The 21437-nt window shown below is 47.7% G+C and overlaps 1 protein-coding gene across 3 annotated transcripts in view; it reads right to left on the bottom strand.

The window, feature by feature from the left end:
* GOLGA4 (golgin A4) overlaps nt 1–21437 on the bottom strand; it is an 853888-nt gene that overhangs the window by 180865 nt on the left and 651586 nt on the right. For all 3 annotated transcript variants that reach the window (XM_086964776.1, XM_086964774.1, XM_086964775.1), the window contains 4 exons: nt 12018–12131; nt 10676–10696; nt 10449–10517; nt 10289–10364 (listed from right to left, as the gene is read on the bottom strand). In XM_086964776.1, the coding sequence (XP_086820902.1) occupies nt 10289–10364; nt 10449–10517; nt 10676–10696; nt 12018–12131 (280 nt within the window). The remainder of the gene's footprint in view (nt 1–10288; nt 10365–10448; nt 10518–10675; nt 10697–12017; nt 12132–21437) is intronic.

Raw genomic sequence — 21437 nt, 5'->3', positions numbered from 1 at the left:
ACGGAGACATCTGCCCGGAGACCCACTGAGGACTACTCCCTGACGAATCAAGGGTGTTGGCAGCCATATCGCGCCTCTCCCCGGGTGCCGAGTGGACTTTGGGAGCACTCTTGGGCGGTGGCTGAGGACCGCCCCCCTAGTGAGGGCGACGGCAGTGCGGCAGTGGCCCAGTGACGAGAGCCCCGGGCCCCTGGCACGTCTGGCGCAGGCCGGGCCGCGTTCGCTCAGTGTTTCCTACTACTTGGTGACAAAACTGGGCCCGGGAACCCTGCCGAAGAACGAAACCCGACGGCACTCGGAGGGTGACCAGGAATATACTCGGAGACCGCCGCCCAAACCGGCCCAGATGGGGAAACCAAAGGGGAAGGGAGATGGCGCGACCGACACAGAGGCTGCGGAGGGAGCGGAGCGAGACCAAGCGGCATTGCAGCGGATGCAGGATCGTATCCTGGAGGCCATCGCCACCACTAAGGACGCCCTGCAGCAAGATATCGCTCAGGTGGCGACGGGCTTGGGCCTCCTGAAGGCCGACCACGACAAACTTAAAGACAGGGTGAAAACCGTGGAGATCACGGTTAAGGAATTAGCCCCGGGCCATGAAACGTTGAAGGCCCAGATGGTAGACGTGATGGACCGCCTGAAGGTGCTGGAAAGGAGGGCCGAGGATGCCGAAAACAGAAACAGGCGCAACAACGTACGCCTAGTGGGCCTGCCGGAGAAAATTGAAGGCGACGACATGGTGGGATACCTTGATAACTGGTTGCGGACGGAGGTGGCACCGGAAGGTCTGTCCCCCTTCTTCTCCCTGGAACGGGCACATAGAGTTCCAGCGCGCCCGCCAGCCTTAGGCCTTCCTCCTCGCCCGGTGGTGTTCAAGTTGCTCCATTATCGGGACAGAGATTGGCTCTTACAGAGGGCGAGAGAAGCAGGGCCCTTTCAAGTGGAGAACAATAGAGTCACCATGTTCCCGGACTATACGTTTGAGACGCAGCGACTCCGGGCAAACTTCCTGTCCCTCAAGCGGGAGCTCCGCCAGGAAGGCATCAAGTACTCCCTGCTGTTCCCTGCCAAGCTAAGAGTGGTAGTGGATGAGAAAACACTATTCTTCACAACTTCCGCGGACGCTTGGGACTGGTGGGACACTTATAAAGCGGGAACGGACGGTGCCAAGGCCAGGGAGGAGGAGGCCAAGGTGGCGAAGCCAGTAAGGCAGTCCCAACGGATCAGGAGGAACCGCAAGAGAACCGGGAAACCATCGGTGTCACAGACGGAGGCGGAGAGGCAGGCGGCACTACAGGCGGTAGTGGACTTATCTAGGACCGCCAGGACTCGGTCCGGGAAGGGCACGGAATCGGAGGACCCGGGCACGGGCTCGGAGACAGGACAATCGGAATTTGGTGGAGCCCGGGGCCCTATTGTGACGCCGCAGACTTCGGGGGAGATATTGGAGGCGTGTTGAACTGAACTGGTGGAGTGAGCTCGTTGGTTGGACACCGGGGCACTGGGCCCGCAGCAGTGGAACATTATTGATTGAGGTTTTGGGGTGTTGTAATGAGGGGATTGCGGGGTGGAGCGCGCGGGGCTGATTTGTTTTGAGGTTCTATCGCATTGAGCCGCGCCCTACTGGCCCCTAAGGTCATCGCAGTGGGGACTGCGAGCATTACCACCTCTCCTTGAGGGGTGGTCGGGAGTGTTGGTTTGGATGGGGGTACTTCCAGTTGCGGGGGGGCCTGTCCTGGGGGGGTGGGAGTTGCGAGCAGTTGGGGTTGCTCGGGGGGCAGTTGTTGTTGGTGGGGTTCAGCTTCCTGTTTGGAGAGGGTGGGTGGGTGGGCCCGTGGTCGCGGGACTTGTGCGGACATTGTTCTTTGCTGTATGGTCCGGTTGTGTAGGGGGAGATGGCTAGCACTGGGGCTTTGAAATGTGTGACCTGGAATGTGCGGGGTATGCAATCCATGGCGCGCAGACATAAAGTCCAGGCGTACCTCAAGCGTAGGGGGGTTCATATAGCGTTCCTGCAGGAGACACATCTTAATAAGCAGGAAGGGGCGGCTCTGCAAAGGCGCTGGAGGGGGCAGCTATTCTACACGACATTTTCGGCTTTTGCAAGGGGGGCACTGATTTGGATACGGGCGGGGGTCCCCTTCCAGGTCTCAAAGTCATTGGTGGACCCTGAGGGCAGATATGTGGCGGTGGAGGGGAAGCTGAGAGGCAGGGTGATATCTCTCTGTAATGTGTATGCTCCTAATGTAGACCTGCCCGCCTTCTTGTCTACCATCTCGGGCAAATTGGCGGGTTACCTGGCAGGGCCGGTCCTCTTGGGGGGGGACTTCAACTCGGTTGAGGATGTGTTACTAGATAGGTCCCATCCCCCGCTGCGCGCGTCCCCAGTACATAGGGTCGCTAAGCGTAGGTTGGAATGGCAGGAGAGCTGGGCCCTCACGGATGCATGGAGGGCGTTGCACCCCACCGCTAGGGACTATTCCTTTCACTCACACCTGCATGATTTGCATGTGCGGCTGGATGCGTTTCTTTGTTCGGCATGTGTGCTCCCAGCGGTGGGAGGGGCGGAATACTTGGCTAGGACGATATCAGACCACAACCCCTTGTTGTTATCTCTGGAATGGATGGTGACGGTTAACTGCGTGCCAACATGGCGCCTGCAACCTGATACCCTGGACGATTTGTTGTTCAGGGAGGCCCTAAGTGAGCGTATTGAGAGGTATTTTGAGGAGAACAGTGGCTCAGCCTCCACGAGAGCGGTTGAATGGGATGCGTTCAAGGTGGTGGTGCGGGGACACTGTATTGGACATACGGCAGGGGCTCGGAAGACTTTGTTGGATGACTTAGATAAGGCTGAGACACGGCTGAGGGAACTAGAGAAGAGGCGCCCGAATCACCCTGAACTGCAGGAGGGGCTTAGCGGGGCGCGGGAGGGGCTGGCAGTAGAGCTGGAGCGGCTGCGAAGCTTCGACCACAAGGCGTACATGACAAGGGCGCATGCGGAAGGTGATAAGGCGGGGTCAATGTTGGCGTGGCTTGCTAACCCAATCCGGGGGGGAGTGCCGATCATGGGGATCCAGGAGCCAGGGGAGGAGCCCTGCCACACTCAACCCGGGATCCTGAATAAGTTTCGTGCTTATTATGAAGGGCTCTATGAGAGTGGTGGAACAGGAGGGACAGAGGAGCTTGAGGAGTTCTTGGACGGATTACAGTTGCCGCGAGTGGAGGACTCGGAGGCAGAAGAACTAGGTCGGCCCATCTCTCTCGGAGAAATAGGTTGTGCTATAAAACAGATGGCTAGAAATAAGACCCCGGGCCTTGACGGACTGCCGATCGAATTTTATAGCAAATACCTAGAGTACCTTGCACCACGGCTGCGCGAGGTATACAATGAGGCGCAGGAGAGGGGCCGACTCCCGGGCTCCATGTGCGAGGCCCTCATGATCCCGCTCTTGAAGCCGGGCAGAGAGAGTGCGGCGCTGTCCTCGTATCGTCCGTTGTCTATGTTGACGACGGACTACAAGATCCTCAGTAAAATTCTGGCCAACAGACTGCTGGTACATATGACGGGCCTGGTTCACGGTGACCAGTGCGGTTTCATACCGACACGCAACACCACCCATAACATTCGTAGACTCACGAGACTGATGGGTGCGGACTGGCCGGACGCCGTCTCCCCATTTGTCCTTTCCATTGATATTGAGAAGGCATTTGACAGTCTTGAATGGGGATACTTATATGAGGTGATGCGTCGCTTCGGGCTGGGGGACGGATATATAAAATGGACCAAGGTCCTCTACACCGAGGCGGTAGCGAGGGTCCGAGTGGGCACACTGATCTCGAACCAATACCCGATTAGGCGTGGCACTAGACAGGGCTGTTCGCTATCCCCGCTCTTATTCGCGTTGGCGATGGAACCCTTCGCTGCGGAAGCCAGACTGGGCCGCCACTACGCAGGTTTGTCATTTAGGGGGAGACCGCACTTCATCTCCCTGTACGCGGATGACTTGCTGATGTTTTTGGCCGACGCGGGCCCCGAGCTTCAGGGGGCGCGACAGCTACTGGGACGATTCTGTAGGTTGTCGGGCCTGAGGGTCAACTGGCCTAAATCCTGTCTGTTCCCCCTGAGGCCGGGAGAACCGTGCCCACTCACTGCTCAGGAACTCCGGTGGGAGCCGCGCCGTCTGCATTATTTGGGGGTCTATGTTTACCACGCCCCGTCCGACCTGCTGGATGGTAACATCACTCGCTGTATTAACGCCCTGCGGGGGTCCATGGACTTCTGGGCAACCCTGCCGCTCTCCCTAGCTGGTAGAATTTCCCTGCTTAAAATGATAGCCCTGCCCAGGCTTTTGTATTATTTCAGGACGCTACCGGTGTGGGTACCGAGCTCGGTTTTCAAACGCCTGAGGTCATTGGTCATAGCGTTCTTGTGGGGCACGGGTAGGAGGCGCATAGCGCTCGACACGCTGTTGCGCCCTAAAGATGAAGGAGGTATGGCAGTGCCGGATTTTGAAGGGTATTACCTAGCTGCACAGCTGCAGACCTTTACTCAGGAGGTGGCGAGAGTGTATAGAGGCCCAGAGGACGCGAGAGTAGAAGGCACCCCGCGACACGTTTTGGCATATATTACGCTGCACCAGAAACTCCGGGTGGGAGATCTGACGGTCGAGGAGCAGACGTTCCGGCTTTCCTGGGACCGGGCCCGTAAGCGGGCGGGTGTCCGCCGTATGTATGCCCCCGAAATTCCGCTGGGGATGGTCACCGCCCTCCCACATGGGGGTGACTGGTCGCGCTTGCTGGGATGGGAGGAGGCGGGAATACTAATGCTGGGTGACCTCTACGAAGATGGGGTGTTGCTGCCGTTTCGGGACCTGCAGGAGCGATTTGACCTTCCGAGGGGCGACTACTTGCTGCACGCAGCAGTCACGGGCGCTATGCGAGCCCACTGGGGGGAAGGGCTGCGGGAACCTGGCACCTCGATGGCCTGCCAGTACGCCATGATGGCGGCGGGAACCTTTAAGGCTGTCACGTGCCTCTACTCCAGGATGCAGCGGGAGGCCTTGCAACCCTTGGCAGCCTTGAAGGCCAAGTGGGAGCTGGACCTCCAAGTGGAGATACCAGACACGACCTGGGGCCAGTTGCTAAGACGGGCAAGGAAGAGCTCGAGGAACGCCAGGTTCCAATTGATTCACTTTTATGTGATTCACAGGGCATACCTCACCCCTGGGAAAATCCAACAGTATTTTGGGGCGACTGACGCTGCTTGCCCCAGATGTAACACAGCTGGGGCGGATTTGTGCCATATGCTGTGGGATTGCCCCTCCTTGGGAGATTATTGGCAGGAAGTTGGGCGGGCCCTTAACGCAGCGACAGACAGGGATATCCAGTTCACTAAAGCGGTTGGCGTCCTACATTGGTTCCCGCATACACCTAGGACTAAGATGACTAGTACATTTATAGACTTGGGGCTCATCCTGGCCAAGCGGGAGATCACGAGAAACTGGAAGTCCAGAGTGGGGCCCACGTATAAAAGATGGTATGGAGAATGTCTGAGATGGGCCGCGTGTGAAAGTACCCTACGATACCAGTTGGCCTGGAGGTTGAATGATGAGAAGGCGCTGGAGAGGGCGACGGCATGGGAGGTGATGGTGCAGGCACTCCGGGAGGTGGACGATGAGGGGCAGGATGGCGAGAGTACACTAGCTGGAGCAGACCCTAACACTACACAGGAGAACACACCTTAGCGAAAGTTTACTTCCTCCTGCAACACACCAGACGCTTTTACACAGTTAACCCAGCGCAGAGCGACCACGGGGGTGGGTGGGTAGGAGGCTGTTTTGGAAGGGAATTGGGGTACCGAAATTTGGGGAGGGGGAGGGGAGAAAACCACAAAAGCGTCCCAGGGTTATTTGCTTGATGAAGCGGTCGGACACTGTAAGGAGCCACAAGAAATAGGCAGGGTTGAGGTCACCCGCGCTGAGCTCGAGATGAAACCCCCTGCCGGCGATCGACTGGATCTAACTAAGACTGTACATGATGTGTTGTTAATGCTAAGTATATTGTCTGTACATTTATAATGGTGATGCAATAAAAATGAAGTTAAAAAAAAAAAAGAGTCTCTATCAGATAAGGCTTTACCGATTGTAAGTAACTTATTCATCTGATCGAGACTTCTAGCAGCGGATTACTAACCTCCGAATAGATATTTGAGCAACATCTCCCCGGAGATGGGTCTGTAAAATTGTTTCACACTAAAAAGTCCTGCAGGCTCGAATGAACAACATGCCCATCCCTACAGACCTGACTGTCCAGGTAGAAGTGTTTTGTAAACATGTGCAAGTAAGCCCACATTGCTGCCTAGCAGATGACCAGGACTGGAACTCCACATGCTAACGCAGTGGTTGCAGACTTAGCTCTGGTGGAGTGAGCACACAAACCTTCAGGGGCTTGCTTCTTGGCCAATACATACCAGATCCTAATATAGAGCACTACCCATCAAGAGATAGTCCGTCCCTAGACAGCCTTTGCCTTCTTCGCCTCAACATACCCCACAAAGAGTTGGTCGTCCACCTGGCATTCGCTTGTGGGGTCAAGGTAGAACCACAACACTCTTTTTGGGTCCAGACGAAATTGCTCCTATTTCTTGGAGGGATGAGGCAGAGCATAAAAAGTCAGCAGGGTGATGGCCTGGCCTACATGAAAGGGAGTGACTAATTAAAGCAGAAAGGAAGTTCCAGTGCATAGTACCAGCTTGTCTGGCTAGATGTTCAGATACGGAGGCTTGTATGCCAAAGCCTGAAGCTCATTGACCCTCTGGGCAGATGTTATTGCCACCAGGAAGCCTGTATTGATGGTAAGGAGTCTGAGAGGATAGCCGTGCAATGGCTCAAAGAGAGCGCAAATCAGAAGAGTTTTGGCTAGATTAAGGTATCACTGAGGCATGATTCTGGGTGAAGGTGGAAACGTATTACAAGCCTTTCAAGAACCAATTTACAAAAAGGAATGTGAAGAGGATGGCTAATTTGGCAACCACAGAAAGGCTGAGATCACCAGAAAGATAGCCCTTTAAGGTGCCCAAAGAGGAATCCTACTGTACAAGAGAAAGGATAAAGAGAAGGACCTGAGAGAGGGGAGCAGAAAGAGCATCAACCAGTTTCTCTGCACCGCATGCCACAAACTTGTCCCAACAGCAGGCATATGCGGTCTTGGTAGAGGGAGGGATGTCTGTCTGTAAAGAAAACATTGCAGACTTCAAGCGGAAGGTCAAAAGGTGTTAACTGCCGCTTCTCAAGCTGCACGCATGAAGGTGGAAGGGTTGACCAGTTTGGGTCGAGAACCCTACCCTGTTTCTGTGACAGAAGATCCTCCCGAAGGGGCAGCCTGATTGGAGGACCAAAGGCCATGCTCAGCAGCTTGTGATACCAAACTTCATCCGGAGCCTCAAGGATGACTTAGGCCCCGTCATACTTGATGTTCTTGAGAACTCTGGGCAGGAGTGGTATGGGTGGAAAGGCATACAGGAGGCATGAGCTCCACTTGAGATAAAAGCATCTCTGAGTAAAAGCCACCTTAGAAAGTCCAGCACGCAGAACTGCTGACATTGTGTGTTCTCAACAGTGGCAAACCAATCTAACCCAGGATCTCCCTACTGCTGAAAGGGAACTTGCACCAACTCCGGATGAAGAAGCCATTCATGATCCGCAAGGCATTTTCGGTGGAGTTGATTCGCCATGGTGTTCAGAGAGCCCCCCAGCTGCTGAAAAACAAGAAATATGCCCTGACGTTCCAGCCATGTCCAGAGACGCAGGGCCTCTTAACAAAAGCCCACAACCCTACCCCACCCTGTTTGTTGCAGTACCACGTGGCAGTGATGTTATCCTTAAACACCTGCACTAGCCTTCCCTTGATGGAGGGCAGAAAGGCTTTTAATACCAATCGGATCACCTGGTGCTCCAAAAAGTTAATGTGGAGTCTGGATTAAGCCGGAGATCAGATACCTCTGATCTTCACCGCTCCAAGATTGCTTCCCCATCCCAGGAGTAAGCATCTGTCACACTGTTGAAGGGAAAAGGGGTTGCCGCTGACCCAACTGCGGTTCGTTAATCACCACTGATCTTTTGCAGTTCCCTCTGAGATCTGGACCATGTTGAAGAGATTCCCCTGATGCTAAGCCCACTGGACTGCATGTCCCACTGCAGATCATGCATATGCCAGCAGGCATGTGTCACAAGCAGGATGCAGGAGGCTATGTGGCCATAAGGCAGATGAAGAAACCATTCTCAGCTCGTCGATTGAGTCCAAACCACATCGGATCATGAACTCGGCTGCAACTCTCCCATCTGTAACAGCATGGGAAAGTAGGACTGGGGCTTCTTAAGGAAAATGGACAGCACCTTCACAACCGAATCCCACAGTGAATGGGAGTAATGGCTCAAAAGGCACACAGTATTCACGGACTGCAGTGCAATGCTGTTGGAAGAAAAAAAAATTCCTAAGGTGTCAAGACTCTTGGGTTCACTATCTAGTGGAGAAGTTGGGAATGCACCATGATTTACACTGCAGATGGTACCTTAGACCATCAAGCTCCCTGGGGTAGGGTGCAGTATAGGCAAATTGGGGACCCCTGGGGCGGGGCAGTGGCAATAGACAATCGTTCTGTTCACAGGAAGATTTGGGCCAAGTCCTAAACAGGAAGTCTGTGAGGTCATCATTCAATGGAAGAATAAGTACTGAGGGGGTCACGCCCGGCTGAGGCACCTCTGTCAAGATGTTAGCTTTGACTGCCACTGAGGGTAAGTTAAGGTCCAGGACAACGGACGCCGTCCTTAACACCAAAGCAAAAGAGGCTCCCTCTCTGTAGCTACAGTAGGAGAGATCATGCCAGTATCTGGAGAAGTGTCCAGTTCGCTAGTGTCCGCCAATTCTTCACACTAGTCCATGTTAGGGTCTAGGAGCTGGTATTCTTCAGGATCCAGCTACCCCTTCTTAATCTTCCCTGAGTCCCAGCACATAGGAACAGTTCTCGGTCTCTGGCCTGGAATGCATGGTCCAGTAGGCGCCAGACGGCACCCTGTTGGGAATCAGAATGGCAACGGGGCTGCCAGAGGGCTCCGGGAGTATTAGCATTGGGACCGGCGCCAGGAAAGGTCAAGGTGGTATGACCTACGCCATTCCGGATCCATCCATAGATCCTAACGGCCAGACTGGAGCCTGGGACTGAAACACTGTTGGAGATCCAGGGTGGCCCCTCCCAAATACCAAAGGGTCCAAAGGTGGGCCATCAGGAACGGGCAGCCCAAATATGAGGTGCATGGTCTTATAGAACTCATGAAGTTCGGCAAAGTGTCGCTGAGGCTCCCTGGTACTCAGGGAGGCACAGAGATGGCCCAGGTGCAGGCTCAATCATAGAACCAAGCCTCGAATGATGAAGCTCCCTTGTCTTCGACTTTACTCTTCTTTTTCTTTTGGAACTTACCCGAAGACGATTTTGAATGAATGAGGATCATGGGCTCCACGGTTAATTCCAGTACCACTTTCTCAACCGGGAGCGAGATTGTTGTGGCGTCAGACGTGCGGAAATTAGCTTGAGGGAATCCTTCCTCCCTTCCTCAAAGCCTTGGGGTGCTTCGAGCGGCAGTCAAAGCAGGTTTTCGCATCGTTGTCATACTCAAGGCACCAGAGGCAAACAAAGTGCGGGTCAGTCATCTACATCTGTGGGTGATAGGCGCCGCAGGGCCTGAAGCCGGCCTTCCTAGTTGACTTCCTGCCACACCAGGAGAAGATCTCAAAAAAGACCTTCGACAAAAAGTTGAAAATGGTCAGTCAAAAAATGACTGGGTGTAGCTCTCTCAGGATCTGCACTGACTGTCAGGGAAAGAAATTAACTGACATTAGCGTGCTGGGTTGGCACTTTTATATAAGCACTGTGCATGCCACTTGCGGCGCGGACAACGCCATGTGGAGTCAAATGACACCAACTAGAGGCACACAGGGGTACAACTCACAAACAAAATTCAGGATGCATTCTGACACCTAAGGATAATTCTAAGGTAAGGAATCTCAACCTAGTAGTCTCTACCGGAGGAATATTTTCTTACTAGCTTTACATGCCAATAAAATGTAGTGAAAACTAAAATACAGAGCTGGAGAAGTACCTAAGCAATAAGTGTTGTGAAACAAGACTTAGTAACGGCTATTTTATTTCACCCTAATGTTTGAAACGTGTTAAACATACAATTTATGCCTATCTTACACTACAAGTAGAAGAAATGTAAAGGTGCCATACCTCTGTACGGCGTTCCGAGGGGTGTGACAAACACGTTCCTCTCATATTTTCTCAGCTGATCTGCTAGCGTGTGGATCTAAGAAAAAAAGGCAACTCGTCAAACAAAGCACTGAAGAAAGAGCGCATACACAGTATTACTTTATTTAAATAGCACTCTTACCTGCTCCCTGAACTCCTGCTCTTTCAACTTGGCCTCATTAAGAAGAGTGGTTTTCTCGGACAGCTGTGTCTGCAAAAAAGACGAGGAAATGACATTGGTCGCCCGCCTTTTTTTACTATCAGATGTTGAAAATGTGCGGTAAAGAAGCTTCCATTTAAAAGTTCTGCAATGACAATTCATTTTCCACTTCTTTATAGACGTGGTTATACAGCGAAACTGCTGCTTACCTGAAGATCGTCCGTTGTTATCTACAACAAAATAAAATAAAACATTTTAGTTGTATATTTTTACAAATCGATTTTCTTATTGCAAGTCGCTAATATTTCAACACACGTTTCTGAAAGTCAAAAACAGGAGGATTACCCAGACATGGCCTTCCAACGCGGATATGTCTTTACAGAATATACTTCCATTACATCATTTCAAAAATGCGGGTAGAACCTCCTGGTTTCATGAGACTGCTCTATTAAACTGTTTTAATGCCACAGACTTGAAAGATCTGCCTACACAGGAAACTTAAAAGTAATTGTTCTGTGTCATGAAAGTAACTCGCAATTATTCACCAATCACAATAGAAAATGCAAATGTTTCTGCTGCTACTAAAAATGTTATTAAATAAACATATATTACATTTTAACCATCTTTTACTACGAAATTGTTGGGTTAAGGAATATGTACAAAATGATGCGAGAGGACGGACATAAGGATCAGAAGCTAGATCAGTTGAAGGGGGTGAACACTCTGAATGGTCGGTACACTGGTCCTACCTTTTTATTTCATTGTGAACATTTGATTCACGTTTAGTTGATCAGTCATGACATACAGCGCTAGAAACAGACCCATCAGCTACTCTCAACGCCTCTTGCACTGGGATCCAGCCTGGTGGACCTGGCATTGAAGATGCGGATCCACAGATAGCTCGCTTACTTTGTTTCTTGGAGGGGTGAACAATATGGTGTTCCTTCACTTTCTCTTCTTGCTCTTTTATGCACCATTCTTCTTCCATAAAAGGGATAGGAAAAATGAGGTCTTTGCTGCTTTGCATTTTGAGAATTACTGTTCCATGCTCAGGATAAAACACCTTCCTATGATGCACAACCGTGTAACTTTACGAAAAAATCTAAAGAGATTGTAAATAGGATTTGATGGCAACTGAAACTTTATTTTGTAGTGCGCATTATACTCCGTAGACAAGTATTCAATTTCATTTTGAACAGGATTCACTTCCCACCAGACTCAGCTATGGAGTTGCAGCTTCTAGCAAAGTAACACGGTAAATTACTCAACAGTGTTAGTGGAGCTGGGAGCAGCACACATCAAAGCAACAAACCTACGTTGTTCTATTACGAGAACACAAGGGAAGCATACAAGTGACTCCCACCAGTCAGGAAAACACTGCTTCGGTGATCAACAATTAGACATTCTTCAAGAAAATGCATGGCTTTCTAAGAAATCCTCCAACAGGCCTCTCATTACATCTCCAGCTAACCATGTGTTAACTACAGGGAGATAAACATGAACACTCTATTCATTTATACAAAGCAATAACTAGCTGAGATGCCAGCTCACCCCTTCAACGCTGCTGTTCTCTTGCTCGGCCACTTTCTGGGCGTATTCAGTCTGTAGTTCTTCCAGCTGCGCCTGCAGTTCAGCCACCTTGGCTGTCATTTCTTCCTCTCGAGCCTGAAATAGGAGATCGAAGGACATTCCCAAATTAATAACAACTGTCCGTGCATGAAAAAGACGATGCGTGTTCATTTCACTAGTTGGCAAGGCAGACAATCGTTCATATAATAATTTATTATTTGGAAGACGTAGTAATAACTACCAGTCTGTAAGTAAAAAACTGGATTTCGAAGTCTCTTTCCCTTAGTCATAATATGTGGTGCTTAATGCCAAAAATGAAGACACTCAAATCACTGGCCCTCTCAAAAAAGAAAATTACTTGGCTGGCGTTCTCGAAGAGAAACAACCCCTCCCGGAAAAAGGCTACTGTGGGTTGACATATTGTGTCATTTCATAGAAAAGACTAGAAGGAGCACGGTTAGAGCCCCTACGCATACAGAGGACGCAGTCTTACCCTCCAGACTGGTGACGGGAGATATTGTGATTTCAATTTTGAGTTAAGATGAGGGATGAATTAGAAATCAAAATCAGTCTTGGTAGAAATGTTCAAACCAGCCCCACATAGGAGGTCTCAACTAGAATGGAGCAGTGTGCTTTTGAGGATTACATCACCCAAAAAGGAAGTGGAGAAGTGTGGCTCACTGGTTAGAAGCGGCAGACCCTGAAGCAGAGGTCAGGCCCAGGACCAGGGTTCAATTCCTGACGCAGCAGGGTCTTGGGCTCAATATCTGCGGACTCGATAATTCTCGCCTCGGTGCCTACTCTAATCATGGGTCCCACTCTGCATCTCTGGGCAATAGCTTGCTTAATCTCCACAATGGCCCCAAGAGCACTGGGAAACCTGGCTTCACCTTGGGGGTGCCCAGGAGGAGGCATCTCACAGAGAAAGCCAGGAAGGGTTCCACAGTGGTATACAGCGCCAGGATGCCCCGAGATGAGGCGGCAGTGCGCTTTACAAGTATACACACATTTACATGTACATGTACAAGTGAGGAGTCATCAGTTAAACAGAATGTTAAAGGTATGACCTCCCAGTCTAACACGTGCATCAACAAATACCAGGGCGCCTACAGTAAATGCAACGAGTAGAGTGATGAGTGGAGTCATTATTTTTAGTTATTCAGGTCCAATGCATTATACCTTACTGTTTGGCAGGTATAAAGTAACTTTTCTGTTAACCTGTAACGCAGTGGCACAACAAACAACAAGGTCATCAATCAAAACACCTCAACCTCACAAAGAGATCCAGTTGGAGCCCACCGTGGTCTTCAGTGAGGACCAGGGTGGGGAGAGATCCATTGATGAAGCAAGGCACCGCAGTGGAAGAGAGTTGCTGTACTTTTTAGGGCAAAACCAACCTGTAAAAAACAAAAAAAAAAAAAAACACTTCACGCATCAAACTGCATTCGACTCGCTCTATTTATATTAGCGTCCTGGTGTTTGGATGATGTACAGACTTTTTAAGGTTGGTCATGAAGTCAACCATGTTCTGAAATTCACTCCTTGGGCTGCAGCTTAAAGGGGAAATGGTATGTCTGGCCTAGATTAACATTCGCCTTCGTCTCGTTATCTTTGCAGAGGCAAGTAAACCCTATTGTCGTTAAAGAGCAGAATTGATGATACAATTTTATAATGACAACTGCTGTTTTTATACTGCTTGCTACAACTGATTGTGGACTTGCTTTGACGTTGTGAAGGATAGGTGCAGCCATTATCATATCTCCCGGTACTCATTTAAAAAAATTGGAAAGATGATAGGCTGAATTTTCTACACCTGTATAGGCACAGTAATATGCACAATTCCACAAAAAAGTGTACCTACTTGAAAGCCTGGAATTTGGTGTGCCTAGGGCAACATGGGCTCAGATCCCCAATGCCCTGAAGAGCGAGAGCCAGTCATCATGAATTCAGTGTTTAATTTGTGTCGGTGTTTGCTGATACTCAACCCCGGGACTTGTTTCTTTAAGATAGCAAGCCTACCACATGGTGGTGCTATTTATTTTTAAACAAATTACATCTTCAGAGCGTTTAATAATTCCATATATATATTAAAAAATAAATATCAGCACACTGAAGCCATTCTTGCAGCTTTGAGGGACATGGAATAGCCAAAACTGCCAAATTTGTAAGAGTGTAATGTCTAGTAGGTAACATTCGTACCAGCATTTAGAGGCACTGACAAAGACAGAGGGAGGTGCAACCTGTTGCGGCCTACTAAGAAATATCTTGGGGTCTGGCAGATATTTTATGACATATGAAGCACTGACACAATCCTTATTTGTTCCTCACGCCTGTATTATGACCTGTTGCACTGCACCAGGAACAAGCCCATTACCAACAGAGAAGGTTGGAGAACCACCCTGAGTCGTCAGAGCAACTTGGGGTCCTCAAGAACAGAACTCCCATTATGTATTGTTGCTGTAGGCCAGCCCCATGCCTTTTTTTGGTCTAGGTGACTGGATGCGACTCATGATTTTTGCCATTTTGCTCCATTCGGGGCAATCCTGGACTTTTTGGAAGCATATTCCTGAAATTTGGTTGTGAGCGGATAAGGAGGTCAGTGCTGCGGACGGGATCTGAAGGAGTTAACAGGATGCAGTGGAATATACAGTGGATAGCTCGTGGTTGGCCTTCTTTCTGCCTTCACGCGGATCAGACCAAATCACTTTGCAGGCTAGCACTGTGGGCCAATTTTCTAAGATGGGAGAAGAAGGAAAGAGGCAATCAAGGGTGGCAACGGCATCAGCCTTCTAGCATTTGGAGTTTCCTTCCTGAATCGGCTGGACTGGTTATGACTACTTGAGTTTGTGGTTTGCGAGCTACTCAGACGGCTGAAAAGTTTAACCCTCTGCTAGCTTCTCACAGCTTGGGCTGAATATCAGTGGCGGCTCCTTTGGGGAGCATTGCCTCTGCTCTTTTAGCAGTGCAAAAAAAGAAAAAGAAACTGACAATAGTAAGACATTATTATCATTTTATTTTTCTGTGTGGACTCAAAGCCAAGTTGGGGCGGGGCTGGGCTTGCTGCCATCAGAGGAAAAAGGAGTGGTTTCCACTCTGTTAGTGCGCATGACTGTTTGGGTGACCCTCTTGGGCCGCCCAAACTGTCATGTGCACTTAGCATGTTCTCCACCTGGCTGTGTTGCATAGCCAGGTGGAGAACATGCCCAGGCTCCAAGACCCTGCCTGAGCTGCCAAATAGGCCACAAAGACCAATCACAACGCTTCTGTCATGCAGCGTCGTGATTGCCTGGGAGTGTCTGGAAGCCTGGGTGTTTCTGGTGCTGTCAGCGCGGAGACAGAGGAGAGGTGGCAGCGGAGTTCACTAGGAAGTTTTTGTTTTTTTAAGCCACCCCTCCACCCTGTTCCAAGGCAGCCGACACTGCTGCATCTGTGTACTGGCGAATGGAAGGTTGCGAAGAGATCCATCACATATACTAGCCTAATATAAAAAAAACTTGCTAGAGGTGAGCTAGGCATTTCTGCCAATCTCTGACTTATAGGTTATGGGAAGTCATAGTAAATTCTCAAACTAAATAACAATGGGAATCACTAGAGGGCAGGGGGAAGAAGTGGATGGCAGAAAAAGCCATTCTCAATATTTTAAATGTTTGTTTTCCATTTAGGGACGACGGGCACTTTATATAATGGGGTGGTGGGCATTTCAAAGCCCATAATATAGAAGCGAGGGGTGAACTGTATGGATGTGCAGATAGGGACAGGGATTAGGTTGTTAACTTGCTGGAGTCCGTGTCCTTCTAGAAAGGTAGGGGTGAAAACTAAAATGTCAATGCAAGAAGGCTGGGAATAGTGAGGCAGGAATGTATTGCTAGGACGACCAAGGTCAAGAACAAAAAGTCCATAACATGGAATGCCAATGACTTATCGAATAAAATAATGTGAGGCATGGATTCAAAGTTTCAACGATGGCAAAAGCTTGACTTGATCAGTTGGAATGGAAAGGTATAAACTACCAGCCCAGGCAAAATTCACATATGGGTAAAGTAGCGTTCAATATGAATATTTGAAGTTGCAAGTAGATGGACAGACGAAAATTGGTGCCATGTGGCAGTCCATGTTAAGTGAGGAAGGGGCAAACTTGTTATTGTTTGTGATCACCAGCCAAAGGAAGCAGAATACATTCTCTCTAATTTTAAATTTGAACAATCGCAAAGGTTCAGTACCCCAGGTACAGACTTATTTTAAGGTAGATTTGGCACAATTTATCCAGTTTCCAAGTGCCCTGCATATTCTTGAAATCTGGGCAAGGTGTACCAGGAGTCTGCTGCGTAAAGCAGGCCATCAATACTAAACAAGTTTACTTTTGCAGGACTGGGCACTAGATACATTCCCCATACTGGGTGAAATGCGATACACAACCTATATGAGGGGGAGATTTTAACGTGGTCACATACTTAAGATCTGACAGATGGGCATGGTGGGCTGCAGAGTCATGGATCCGTGGTTCCACAACTAGCGAGGAGTTCAGACTCAGAAGCATATGGAGGAACAAAACATGAGCTTGATAGAGAACACTCTTATTTCAAACAATAAATTCATACTTCATTCAATATAAAAACCATAAAAGCAGGTAACAAACTAAATGCAATAAAAGTCCAAAAGAAATAAAATAAGTAAAAATGGCTATCGCAGTATAGCAAGCCAATGCACAAATAGGATCTTATGAGATCTAAGACTTCATGAATCCATCTTATTCCTGATCCGAATAGCAGCAGACAAAAAGCTATTGACACACATGCACGCCAAAAGAATATTCAGTTAGGCAAAAAAAGAAAATCAGACCTATACTAGAAAAAAACATTCTGGGATAAGAAATCTAATTTTATGCGACACATACATTAGCAGAAAAACATGAATTGCAAGGCAGTTTGTGAGGAGTTTGAGTCATAAGGATAGAAGTTTTTAAAAGTCAGAGGCCCAACTACCCTTTGTATATGCAATGGAATAATTTACAATACACATTCTAAAATAAGTTAAACTGGAACGGTCCCAGGTATTTTAACATTAATTGATTTTCCAGTAGCATTCAAGAGTCTCTCTGTTGGAATTTTTTATTTGCTAAAAAGTGTTCTAAGGCAATTTTGTTTTACCTGATTTAGTAATGGTGTTGGGATTAGAAAAGAGCGGGTCTGGTCAGCTCTTGTCAGTCATTTTTTTTATAAAACGTATCCAATAATTAAGAAGGAAATCCTGAGTGAAGCAGCTACCCGTCTGTTTTAGTCAGTACGAGGATTAGACCAGTCAGATCATCACAATATGAGCTGTATTCTGTCCTAGAACTAGGAAAGAAGCAATTCTTCATAACATGAATAATGGAGATGCCTCTGCAGGAGTGCAAGAAACGGTCTACAAAATCAGTTTTCCTCGAACTGTAAAACTGTGGAAAAGGCAAAGTTCTAAACACCTGCACTGTATCATACTGAAGCAGCACACGTATTGTATAATATAACCATATGTAATAGAGATGTGTAACCCAATCTGGAGGCAAAGTTAAAAACATTAGATTGTAGGAACACAAAAGACCTTCTGGAGGACGTACTATTATCAAAGATGACCCCAGAGTAGGGAGAAAGCCTGGACCTTCCGAAAATAAATGATTGTTCACAGAAAAGGTAGGGGTCCTAGTAGACTTGGGCCCCAATACCATGACATAAGATTTTGAATAGGGAATGCTTAGATCTTGTCCATCTAAGTGGGTTATAGAGTTTTTATTACATTTGTTAAGGCCATTAGCCTTATAAGCACTAAACCCACAACATTTCCGTGCAAAAGGATGTGAATGAGTTTAGAACCAATCGGGGTATGTTCTATCTCAGTTCCAATAAGATGGGTTTGAGATTATTTATGTATAAAACAATCAGAATTGAGGCTAACAAAACCTTGCCAGACGCCCACAATCTAGTCTAAAACTCACTGCATTAACCCATGATGCGATGAAGGACCCTGGCAGACATGTCACAATGTAAGTGCTGGAAAAATGTTACAATTCTTGGACCAGATCCCCTATTATTGTGTTTGAAGCACACTGCTCCTTCTCCAGGATAGACTATCTTTTTATACCCGACACAGATGCCGATCCCAAAATTCAGTATATGTGTAGGGGTATCTCTGACCACTCTCCTTGCGAATGAACAATGGTAGGCATATAAAAGAGTCCAATTACATGAGACATTTGCTTGCCGAGAAACCTAGAGACTAGTAGACTGTTGATTATTTGCAGGAAGGAAGCCTTGTCTCACAAGTTCAGGAAAACAGGGTTGGTCCAATCAGACATTGGAATTTAAACAGTGGATTCTGAACGAGAAGGTCAGAGTGTTTGAGGATATTACCCTGAACCAATGAAGACACTCGTAGGGATGCTTCTGTCCCACAAAGGGTATAGCGTTTAGGGCTTGCACATGTGAGGAATGCAAGAATATAATGACTGATAAAGTCAAAGAATTATTTTACGACTGAAAGTCAAAGCAGATTAAACAGGGATAAAGCAGGCCTTGTAAAAGACAGGTAGGACGACTAGAGGAGATGGAGCCACAATTGTCGACCTAGACAGAGATATAGGATTTCCATAGTGACAGAAAAAGAGTGGCATAGAATGGATCAACACTCACAATCGAGGAGGTCACTGACGCTATCGGCTATTTGCAGTTTAGGAAAATTCCTGGACTAAAGAAGCTCCCAGCTTATTTATTTAAGAAACCATTCACCTACATTACCGTGGGATTGCTTAAATGTATGACAAGGCAAGAGAGTTTATGAAACTACAGAAAGCCAATGACATGCTGTTGCAACCTTAATACACAAAGAGAAAAAAAATTCAACAAAATGCTCATCATTCTATGCCACTCCGTTGTACCTGCACAGGCTCTTTAACTACATTTATTCTAAGCATGCTTTGGGTAGGAAATGTGGAGACACCATCATTCTGTCTTTTGATGCAGAAAAACCATGTGATCCACTGAGTGTGATTTTTTTCCCTGTTGTTCTGCAGAGGTTGAGGTGTGTGCTAAAATTCTAGTCCCGGGGTGACACTCATGTCTCTGGCACTCATTGCATCTGTACCGGTAAATGGAGAATTGCTACCTAAATTCAAGCACAGAGATGCACAGAGTTGTTCACTTTGCTCCAGGATATTACCTCAGTCCATCAAACTTCTGGCCTGTTGGATATGAGCTGATCGGCTGGTGGGGATTTCAAAAGGACTCAAAGGATGAGAGCAGTAACTCGCTTAATATGGATGATGGCCTGCTTTACACAGCTGACTCCGGTTACACCATGACCAGATTTCAAGAACATGCGGGGCACTTGGAAACTGGACCAAATCTACCTTAAGTCTGTCACTGGGATACAGGACCTTGCGATGATTCAAATTTTGAATTAGAGAATGGATTCTGCTACCTTTGGCTGACAATCACTAGAACTTAAAAGTAAGTTTTTGAACGCACCAAATACCTTGCACTCAACAACATCGCTAATGATGTCCGCACTGGAGGAAGTTGCCTGGCTTGCAAATAGGATCTCAGACATATTCAAGATGACATTGCTCCCAAAATATATAAATGTTCCATAGGACACTCCTTACTCGGACTCCAAGGGGGTCTTTCAAAATATTGGGACTAAGATCAAGATTACACTAGGATGGAACACCCTGGTTAACGCAGTCTGCCTTTTATAGATCAGTTGAGGGGGGGGGGGGGGAATTTATCCTTTCCCCATATATTTGTAGCTTCTATAGCAGTTCCCAAATAGTGGCTGTTAATGACCTGGCCAATAGGAGAGCACAAGGTCAGGATTGCCAAGGGCAAAACAACCTGTAACTTGCATGGGGGGGTGAAGAGAAGTGTGAATTAACTGAAAGCTGTAGAGTGGTTGGCAAGATATGGAACGTAGCCACTGTGGCAAGTGGCTCGAAAAGGGGTACCAACTAAGGCATTTTCCGCCCTCCCCATGAGCAGGGCTCTAAGTGAAGTTGCTCAGCTTGAAGGTTTGGGATATTGAGATCGGATTAGACTATCTAAGCATGATGATACAGTGGGACAGGACCCTATTAAGACCTTCTATATACTGAAAGCATGACCTATATAACAAAGAGATCTACAGATAATAGCAGGTTATTCATGAACTGGTCAGCTATGACATCGGATGGGCGGCATGATGGAGTTCCCTCAATAGATACTCTATGATTATTTGAGGAACTTGCCAAGGGAGGCTACCTCTGTTGTATATAAAAAGTCAGTCCAAAGTATAAGAGTAATGTAGGCACATTCATGTATTCTATTTTGGCATACTAGAAGATTCAAGGGTTTTAGTTGGATGTTAGTGGTAAGCTGTTGGCCATAATGGAAACTTCTATCCTCAAGCTTCAGGGTGGTAATCTGGTTACTTTAAATGATCCTGACCTGTCTAGGTGAAGTTTACGGCTCAACTCACAAGTTTGCATTGACATTACACAAGAATAGGGTAATGGCTTACATCTCAGCACAGTGGTGTGGCAGAAAGAGCTGAGAATGACATGGAACCTCAAAAGTTAAACCAATCTATAAAGACCAAGCTGCACCTGCAAATGTATCACTATTTGGGCAATGTAGTAGCATTTTGTCTTGAGAATGCACTGTGAGCGGGTGGGTTACAAGGCTGATTGTACTTTTTTTTCCTGTTAGCATGGTTGTCATCTACATAAATAAGAAGAAACTCCTTAAGTACATTGTGACCTAACATTGCAAAACATTCACTGAAGTTCGGCCACTTATTTGCTACTTCAGTAATGCACGTAACCAACTCGTTTTTAAGGTTTCTAATGTCTGTTTATTTGTATGTTAAAAAATATATATAATTATGTTATCAAAGAAACAAGAAGTCTGCATAAACTGTACCTAATATATTTCCTCAGCTTCACTATCAAGAAACATTTGTCAAAGGTTTGGGCAGTACAACTTTCCATGAAGCATACATATGGAGGAAAGAGAACTTTCCTGTAGTGTGCTAGATTAAGTTCCAGGTGAGTGTCACAAATATGACAAGCGCTTTGATTCCTAAAAGAAACACTTTTAATTGAAGCTGCACTTTAGCTCTTGACAAATGTAAGTGAATTGGACCTCTTTGCTAACAGGAGGCTAATGACTTACCAAGAACTCCATGGGGCACTCAAAGTGACACTATAATGATACTGGGGGATCCGGGGCTCAGAACCAGCCCAGGACCCACTACTGCAAGCACTAAACTCTGTAGGACACAGTAGGTGTCTAGTTACCTGGTTTAAACAGGCTTTCAAATGGGACCACCCTTACAGTAATGACGTCTGCTACCCAGATGGGATGACTCCGTGGGGCAACCGCTACATGACTTGGA

The sequence above is a fragment of the Lissotriton vulgaris genome, chromosome 4_1 (genome assembly GCF_964263255.1).
Source record: "Lissotriton vulgaris chromosome 4_1, aLisVul1.2, whole genome shotgun sequence".
NCBI lineage: Eukaryota > Metazoa > Chordata > Amphibia > Caudata > Salamandridae > Lissotriton > Lissotriton vulgaris.
Note: the sequence above shows the minus strand (reverse complement) of the source record. Positions and strands in the feature narration are given on the sequence as shown.